The sequence below is a fragment of the Austrofundulus limnaeus genome, unplaced genomic scaffold (genome assembly GCF_001266775.1).
Source record: "Austrofundulus limnaeus strain Quisiro unplaced genomic scaffold, Austrofundulus_limnaeus-1.0 Scaffold16, whole genome shotgun sequence".
Classification (NCBI taxonomy): Eukaryota; Metazoa; Chordata; class Actinopteri; order Cyprinodontiformes; family Rivulidae; genus Austrofundulus; species Austrofundulus limnaeus.
Window position 1 is genome coordinate 569,372 of NW_013952418.1, and position 9,640 is coordinate 579,011.

Genomic DNA, 9,640 nt, shown 5'->3' on the forward strand with positions numbered 1-9,640 from the left:
AGTGCATTCAATTTCAAATTATGCACATTCAGATTCAATCTGAGAAATTCAAATTCAGTTCCTGTTGGCACATGATTTATCCCATAGTTTATTCTGTAAAACGAAAAGCATGCAACTGAACCATTCTTTTGCAGATTTAATTTAAAGCGTTTTAAATAAAAAACAGTAATTTCAGCTTCATCAAATGGATCTAAAAACTGAAGTCTGTAATGAAAGAACACAACGCTGCAGGTTTCACCTCCTCGTGGCTTTCAGGTGAATATTTAATGAATATTTTTACTTGGGTGGGAGTTCCTGAACATTTGCTGCTAAATATTTCACGGCGGGATCAGCTTGTGTCTGCGCTCTCCTGGAAAACGCAGATTTAGGCGCCCCGCTCGGTCGTCGGCTGTAAATAACTCCCGTGTGGCGAGGGTGACCTTATCACTTCACATTATCTGCCCCATTTCTCATCGGCAGCAGTGACCCTAAGGAATGGCGTTTTTAACAGTCTGTTAGGACGTCTGTCATCACCAGGGTGGGATCCAGAACCGGCCGTGGGTCACACACATCCATCTGCACACTAACAACACACACATTATGTTTCCACTCGCTGCGGGCTCGACACTTTTTATTYTACAGCCTTCATTCTGAAAAAACTTCATTTACATTAGTAAATGAAGTTAAATAATGATAATTTATTATCAACAGGTCGGTCGGAGGACTGGGTACAAAAAGAGACTTAAAAGCTGAAGAGATTCAGCAGTCTGAGAAAAACTGACTAAAAATAGTGGAACAACTTCAAAATAACGCTCCTCAATGAAAGACTTTAAATCTCCTAATATAATCTGTATTAATCTCTGAGCTGCAGCATTAAAAACAGGTCTGGTTCTGTTCTGAAACTGCTTAAAGAGCCTGTAACATCAATTTTTTTGTAATAAATATGAATGTGTTTTTGGAAAGATAACGTTGACTTATTACAAAAGAAATTTCCTGCCGCTGAGATGAACAGTTGTTGAGATATTTGCATTTGAAGAAACAGGAAGTGATGTCAAAGGGGAATGTCTGCATGTGAACAGAGTGTTGCTAAAATGGCCGACAACACAGACCGTAGAGAATAATTTGATGTTTCTTTAGATAATTTTGAGTCACTATCAGAGACATGAAGAAGAACCAGAGTTCAAATAAAGTTTCATTAAACAAAGACCAGGAAGTTTTCTTTTTCAAAGAGTTCCCCTTTGATGTCACTTCCTGTTTCACTTGGCTGAGCCAAGTTCAAAATAAAGACAGTTATATGACAAAATGGGTAAAATCATGTGTATTATGCCAAGTTTTTTTTATATATATAAAGTTATATCTTTCTTTGACTTGTGTTTGATGGACAGGCAGGTCACAGACACTTTAAAGCGACTGTGGCTGAGTGGTTAGGGGAGTCGTTCCATAATCAGTAGGTTGCTAGTTTGATCCCCCGTTCCAGCTGTCCCAGTTGTTGCTTAACTGCTTAAATTTTTGGRAACCAACTCTACAGTTTTAGAACCTCTGCGCTAAAGCCAGACTATATCTTTTTCAGGGGAGGCTTTGCTTCTTTCAGCAAGACAACACCTAGCCACAAACTGCAGTTGATTTATTTAAAACAGTACTATGTCTTAAACGTTTGATATTTATTTTAGAGACAAATTTTACAGATATTAAAACATCTGCTCTCATCCAGAGTCTTTTTCATGGAAGGTTTTGCTTATTTCAGCAAGATGACACCTAACCACAAACTGAAGTTGCTATTTTTTTAAAACACCTGACATGTTTAATTTTATAAACAAGTTCAACAGATTTTAGAACGTTAGAATGTTTTTCCCCAGAGAAGGCTTTGCTTATTTCAGCAAAACAATGTCAAATAACAAACTGCATCCATTACAACAACGTGRCCCCCAGAGTCCAGGTGCCGGACTGGTCTCATCTACTAAAAACTTTTGGTGCAACTTGAACTGAAAAATCCTTGAAAAGAAGATCAAGAACTACTGAAGAACTAGAACACCCGCACAGACCAGAACCTAGAACTGGTGTCGTCAGGTCCTGGATCTTTACAGACTGTTGTGGAAAAAAAAGAGGGAAAAGTAGACCTTAAACTTTTTTTTTTTTTTTAGATTTGGGAATTATTTGTGTTTTGAAGTCGGGATAAAAAAGATGTAAAATGGATCCATATTTCTCTGATCTGTGGAGATTTTTAAATAAATCTGGGGAAACGTGGACCTCACCTGCCATCTAACAACCCTGAACTGTTGGAGTGTTTTGGTTCAGCTCAGCCTTACGTTGGTTTTCCTGCGGCAGCGGGACAGGTTCAGGTACAGGGAGACCCGCAGGTCCCTGAGACCCTTCAGCTCCTCTCCTTGGACCTCCCGAGGGAGCTTCCTCAGAGCGTACTGGTACCGCTGGCCCGCCTCCTTCATACGACCTTTCTGAGAGACACACAGCAGAGCCGGCTCAGTTCTGATCCAGACTTTARAACCGCCCCGGTGCTGCAGATACCTTGTAGAGCATGTTGCCTTCCTCCATCAGCTTCTGCAGCAGGATGAGGAGGATGTCGGGTTTGGAGGACGCCATGGCCCACGTGGCGTGACCTGAGTGGGGCAAACGCTCATCTGGTCACTCAGCTCGCCTCGGCGCTTTTACTCTGTAGCTAAAATAAATCTGGTACCTGATCGGTCGTGCGGAGCCGTTCTGTAGCCTTTGGGTCGATGAAGCCGAAGGAGAGAGGAGAGAGAGTTAGAGATAAAAACTGCGAGAAGCAAACCGACGTCTCATCGATCGGCGGCAGCCGGGCCGCTCCTACCGGGTTTGGATCCTTTCTTGAGAAGCGAAGCCACCAGAGCCGGGTTCTGGCAGCCGGCCGCCCGGTCCGAACCCCTGCTTCCGTTGTTCTCTGCTCGCTCCAGCACCGCCCCGTGCTCCACCAGGTTGTGCACCTAACAACAAATTCCACAGTTAAACTTCAGCAAGCTCGTCCACGTTCGGCTGATTTCACGCAGCGCCGCATCARCGAGCTGAACTTCAGCTCAAAGAGGGTTTTTAATCAGGAGACGGTCCTCCTGGTGATCCGCAGGGAGTCCGTTTGTCTGAAGCTCTTCTGACTCTGCAGGAAGTTTGATTAAAACAGGAGAAAATGATTTAATTATGATTCTCCTCACGAGGCTAAAAATATCCTGACAGGACGATTATATGAAACAACAATCACGTTCGGCTGATTGTCAACAGATTCACTCCAGAGCAGCTAAAGTGTCAGGTTTTAACTGATTATTATTTATACAGCATCAAAACTGAGCCCTGAAAGCTAAAATGAGCAAGAGTAAACAGCTAAAATTAGCTAAATGCAACTGTAATTATTGAAATGATCAAAATTCTACATTAAAGTTAGAATTAGCAAAACAACAAAGCTAAAAGAGGCGAAGCTTAGCTAAATGCTTATATAAACAAAACTGTTGAATGCCTAACATAGCTAAAAGCTAACATTGGCAAAACCATAGAGAAGAGCTAAAACTGTCAAAACTTGCCAAAAAGCTAAAATTAGCTTACTAGCAGCTAAATGTGGCAAACTGTAGCTAGCTAAACATCAGCACAATGTAACCAAAAGCTACAATTTGCAAAACTGTAGCTAAAATTGGTAAAGCATTAGATCGATGCTTATACTATGAGCAAAACTATAGCTAAAAGCTAACATTGCTAAAAGCTAAATATAACTAATTATTTAATAATCAAAAACTGCATAAAAATTTAAATGAGCAAAACAGCATCTAAAATCTAGCTTAACATTAGCAAAATATAGCCAAAAGCTACAGTTTGCAAAACTGTAGCTAAAATTGRTAAAAAAAAAAAATTAGATAAAGGCTTATAGTATGAGCAAAACTATAGCTAAAAGCTAAATATAACTAATTATTTAATAATCAAAAACTGCATAAAAATTTAAATGAGCAAAACAGCATCTAAAATCTAGCTTAACATTAGCAAAATATAGCCAAAAGCTACAGTTTGCAAAACTGTAGCTAAAATTGATAAAAAAAAAAATTAGATAAAGGCTTATAGTATGAGCAAAACTATAGCTAAAAGCTAAATATAACTAATTATTTTAAACCCAAAAACTCTACTTAAAAATTTAAATTAGCAAAACAGCATCTAAAAGTTAGCTTAACATTAGCAAAATATAGCTAAAAGCTACATTTGGCCAAACTGTATTGACAAAAAGGGCATAAAARTAGCCAAAATGTAGCCAAAAGCTAATTGACTAAAACTGTCAAAACCTTATCTAAAAGCTACGATRAGCAAAACTAGTAGCTAAAGGCTAATATTGGCAAAATCAGGTAAGAGTGAAAACTGTCAAAACTTTACCTAAAGTTAGGAAAATCACAGCTGAAAGCTTCAGTTGACTAAACATCAAAACTAAAATYGGSAAAATGAGCTAAAAGTTCAAATGAGCAAAGTTCAGCTAAAATAAAAATGTAAAAATCGGCTAATTTATAGCTGASAGCTAAAATTAATCAAATGTGGCAAAAGCCTAAAACTAAAAAGGTTATTGATCAAAGCTAATATCAGCAAAACTATAGATAAGAGCAAAAATCAACAAAGACTTAGCTAAAATATGAAAATGCAAAACGTCGCTAAAAGCTAAAATTGTCAAAACCTGAACAAAACGCTAAAATGAACTAAATCAGCTCAAAGCTGTTATTCTCAAAATGATTCATATAACTGGCAAAATSAGCTAAAAGTTCAAATTAGCAAAGTTTARATAAAAACTAAAGGTAACAAAACTATGCTAAAAGCTCCAACTGTCAAAACTTTAGCTAAAAGCTTGAATTAGTAAAGCGTGGCAAAAAGCTAAAACTAATAATGTTGCTGATAAAAGATAAACAGAGAAACTAACGAAAAGCAAAAATCTCCTAACTAGAATGTAGCTAAAGGCTAAAAGTAGCTGAATGTAGCTTAATTTTAGCATGTAGCTAAAACTATTGCTGAAAGCTAAAAGTGCTCGCTCGCAGCAGTTTTTAAACCCACCGTATCTGCGTCTCCGTTCAGAGCAGCGAGGTCCAGCGGGGCCCGTCCCTGTCGGTCCTGTTGGTTAAGGTCCGCCCCCGCCTCCACCAGAACCTGGACCACGCCCTTCTGGCCCTTCATGCAGGCCCAGCTGAGCGCCGTCAGGCCCTCCTGGTCCACAGAGGACATGGAGGCTCCTGGGGGCCACAGACAGACAAATATTACTCGCTGCACAGGAAGCAGCTGTTCAGGAGCCTGGGGGCCCCTCACCGTTGGCCAGCAGGAGCTCCGTGGTGCCGCTGTGGCCCTCGGAGGCGGCCAGCATCAGCGCCGAGCGGCCCAGTTTGTCGGTGCCGCTCATGTCTGCTCCTTTCTTCAGAAGCAGCTCCACGACCTTAAAGAAAGGGGGAGGAGCTTCAGATTCCAAACAGGTGAATAAAACAAAAAGAACCAGAGACCTGCTCACCTGAGTGTGACCGTGTTTGGCTGCGCTGAGTAACGGGACCATCCCTCTGCGGTTCGGGACCTCAAGCCCCGCCCCCTGCTCCAGGAGGAGCGCGCACACCTCCAGCCTCCCTCTTCCTGCCGCCGCCGTCAGCACTGACAGGAGGCGGGACAAACAGAGACGTAACTGTGTCATTATTAACTTTTATATTTGTTATTTTAATAAATGTTTATGGTTTAAATTKAATTTAAATGTGCAAATTAAGTTTTATTTGTCTCCATCAAAAACCAGACCAGGACCAGGACCAGGACCAGACCAGGACCAGACCAGGACCGTTCAGTTTTCTTTGATTTTTTTTATATTTTTAAAATATTTAACTTCGTAAAACTTCATAGAAAAATATAAAAATCTTAAACACAATTCTCTGAAATCTACTTCAGAATACTCATTCTGTTTCTTAAGCTTATTTTAGTTTTTAGCTGCTGTTCGGCTGATTTTTGTTTTAGCTACAATGTTGCTTATTTAACAAATTATGCATYGTTTTCATTTTTTAGCTTTTAGCTACAGTTTTGCTATTTTGTAGGCTTTCATCTCTGGCTTTGCATATTTTATCTTTTAGCTCTTGTGCTTAGCTATATTTTTGCTAACTTTAGCTTCTGTAATGCAAAATGAAGTTTTGAGCTACTGTTTTGCTTAAAGTAGCCTTTAGCTAAAAATGAGCTATTTTCAGCATTCAGCTAGTTTGTTAAAGTTAGCGTCTTTCTCAGATTTAGCTCATTTAAGGTTTTACCTCATTTTCACTAAATGATTTTACCGTTTAGCTACAGTTCAGCTATTTTTTACTTTAATCTACAGTGTTGTCTAAATCAATTTTCAGCTATAGTTTTGCTAACTTTAGCGTTTAGCTTTGGCAAAACTATGAGCTAATGTTTTGCAATGTTAAACTTTGAGCTACTGTTTTACATAGCGTAGCATTTTGCCAAAGTTTTTCTATTCATGGCTTTCAGCTAGTTTGCTAATGTCAGCTTTGGCTCAGGTTTTGATAGAGGTTTTAGCTATTTTTAGCTACAAGCTATGAATGGCAAAACTATTAGCTACTGTTTTGCAAAGTTAAGCTTAGAGCTACTGTTTTGCTTAATGTGGCCTTTAGTTATAGTTTTGCCATATTTAGCATTCAGCCAGTTTGCTAATGTTAGCCTTTGGCTCAGGTTTAGCTCAGTTTAATTTAATTTTCACTAAATATTTTTATCATTTAGCTACAGCTTTGCTATTTCTTGCTTTATAGTGTCGTGTAATTAAATTTTCAGCTACAGTTTGGCTAATGTTAGCTTTTAGATTAGGTCTTGCTAATTTTAGCTGTTTTCTTTTTGTTTGTTTTTGCTACAGTGTTGTCATTTTTAGCTTTCATCTACAAATTTTAATGTCTTCTCTTTGTTTTTATGATTTTACAGTTTTAACTCAACTATAGTTTAGCAAACTTTAGCTTTTAGTTGATGTTTTGCAAATCTGTGGTTTTAGCTATGGATTTGCTCTTTTTCATCTTTTAGCTACAGTTTTTTAATGTTAGTTTTTAATGTAGGTTTTGCTCATTTTATCTTTAGCTATCGTTTTGCTGCAGGCAGAAAAACAAGCTTCATAAAACTGACCCAACAGCAGCTGCATTATCACATCTGGGATAAAAGTAGCTAAATTAAAAAACAGCCGAACAAAATCGATTTTTCTTGTTTCAAAACAAGTGAATTAAATAATCTGATCTTAGCAGAGTTTTGTAAACAAAAACAAAAACAAAAAAAAAGTCYCGGGTCAGCGTGTTCAGGTCCAGCTGGGTTTTGTCTTTTCGTCGTGACTGACGGACAAAAACCAGGTGAGAAAGACAGAATCTGTGACGGAGAGAAGAAAAGCACCCGTTTCTCCCCAGAGTGAGTCGTGAGCGTCCATCTGCACCGCCAGCTGCTCATCTTTCAGCTCCAGGAAGCTTTTCACCACCTGCAAGAAAAAATACAAAAACCGCTTCAGTTTTCTGTCGCCTTGTTAAAAAATAAGAGAAATTATGAAAAAAATCCAGACGAGAATCTAAAGGTTGAAGAAACCAGAATGAATTTATTAAAGTTAAAACTACAAAAACACAACTAAAATAAGTAAACCCTTAGCTAAAAACAAAAATTAAGATTAGTAGCTAAAATCAAAAAATTAGAAAACCAAAACTAAAATCTCTAATTTATTAAACTGTAGCTGAAATTTGCTTATTAATAGCTAGACGAGCTACATTATGAAAACAATGGCAAAAAAGTATAATTAGCAAAACAGTGGCTAAAAGTAGCAAAATTTTAGCTAAAAGTTAAGTGTCAAACAAAAGCTTAATGCCAAAAAGCAAATAAATAAATAAATAAATAAACTAACTGAAAAAAAAGGTGCAAGAATATCAGCTAAAAGCTAATGGTAGTAAGACAGTCGGAAAGCTAAAAGTTTAAAACTTGCTGAAAGCTTAAGGTAGCCGAATGTTAACTAAAAGCTAATACAGTAGTTGCAAAACAAAAGCTTAGTTAAAACAATAGCTGAAAGCTTAAGTTAGAAGAACATTAGCTAAAAGCTAATAGTAGAAAAACAGAAGCTGAAATCTAAAGATAAAAATAAATCTAAAAGCTTAAGGTGGCAGAATGTTAGCTAAAAGCTAATAGTAGAGAAACAAGCTGAAATCTAAAGATGAAAATAAATCTAAAAGCTTAAGGTAGCCGAATGTTAACTAAAAGCTAATCCAGTAGTTGCAAAACAAAAGCTTAGTTAAAAAAATAGCTGAAAGCTTAAGTTAGAAGAACATTAGCTAAAAGCTAATAGTAGATAAACAAGCTGAAAGCTAAAGATAAAAAATAACTGAAAGCTTAAGGTGGAAGAACATTAGCTAACAGGAAAATGTCTTTTTGCTGTAGCAGAGTTTAAAGGGAAACAGAGTCTTTAGTGTGTTTGAAGATTTTTGTTTAAATAAAGTTTATTATTTTGAAGAGTGTAAACATTTCGGCTGATGATGCATTCCCTCCAGCCCCGATGAGCTGAAACAGTTTCTGACCTGTGCGTGTCCCACGCTGGCTGCAGCCGTGACCGCCTGCTGAACCGCCGGTGTTTTTCCGGTGGCGGTCTCGTGGTGCAGCGGTGGACCAGACTGGACCTCGGGTCCCCAGTCCTGGACCAGCAGGATGTTGATGATCTCTGTGTGGCCCTTCAGCGCCGCGTGGACCAGCGCGCACTGCCCACTTTTATCAGCGTGACCCACCTGGCACACACAGAGAGGGGGGGCACAGAAGGACTGAACGACCCCGATCCTGGACGTGCCGGTAAAATCCCTGACCCAGATCGGCCCGGTTCGTTTCATCAGGGCCCAGAATAGATCCTGAAACTGGGGTGTCTAAAACCGAATCAGTTCAGTCATCGCTGGAGGTAAAGTTCTGAGACGAGGACAAAACCTGATTTATCTGTGATGATCAGGCTGATTTTAGCTTATCAGCTAAAGATAGGACAACAGCTAAAGACAGAACATCAGCTAAAGACAGAACATCATCTAAAGACAGAACATCAGCTAAAGACAGAACATCATCTAAAGACAGAACATCAGCTAAAGACAGAACATCATCTAAAGACAGAACATCATCTAAAGACAGGACATCATCTAAAGACAGGACATCATCTAAAGACAACATCAGCTAAAGACAGGACATCATCTAAAGACAACATCAGCTAAAGACAGGACATCATCTAAAGACAACATCAGCTAAAGATAGGACAACAGCTAAAGACAGAACAGCAGCTAAAGACAGGACATCAGTTAAATACAGAACATCAGCTAAAGACAGGACATCATCTAAAGACAACATCAGCTAAAGAAAATATCATCTAAAGACAGGACATCAGCTAAAGACCGAACATCAGCTAAAGAAAATATCATCTAAAGATAGGACATCAGCTAAAGACAGGACATCAGCTAAAGACAGGACATCATCTAAAGACAGGACATCATCTAAAGACAGGACATCATCTAAAGACAGGACATCATCTAAAGACAGGACATCAGCTAAAGACAGGACATCATCTAAAGACAGGACATCAGCTAAAGACAGGACATCAGCTAAAGACAGGACATCAGCTAAATACAGGACATCAGCTAAAGACAGGACATCAGCTAAAGACAGGACATCAGCTAAATAC

General features: G+C 38.7%; 1 protein-coding gene across 1 annotated transcript in view; it reads right to left on the minus strand.

Moving 5' to 3' along the window:
• The window catches only part of LOC106513947 (protein TANC1), a 59,818-nt gene that overhangs the window by 3,970 nt on the left and 46,208 nt on the right, over positions 1–9,640 (minus strand). The window contains exons 19-27 of the mRNA XM_014003013.1: positions 8,508–8,711; positions 7,348–7,429; positions 5,465–5,598; positions 5,269–5,392; positions 5,020–5,195; positions 2,807–2,939; positions 2,672–2,701; positions 2,503–2,594; positions 2,286–2,432 (exon numbers count right to left, since the gene is read on the minus strand). Of these exons, the coding sequence (XP_013858467.1) occupies positions 2,286–2,432; positions 2,503–2,594; positions 2,672–2,701; positions 2,807–2,939; positions 5,020–5,195; positions 5,269–5,392; positions 5,465–5,598; positions 7,348–7,429; positions 8,508–8,711 (1,122 nt within the window). The remainder of the gene's footprint in view (positions 1–2,285; positions 2,433–2,502; positions 2,595–2,671; positions 2,702–2,806; positions 2,940–5,019; positions 5,196–5,268; positions 5,393–5,464; positions 5,599–7,347; positions 7,430–8,507; positions 8,712–9,640) is intronic.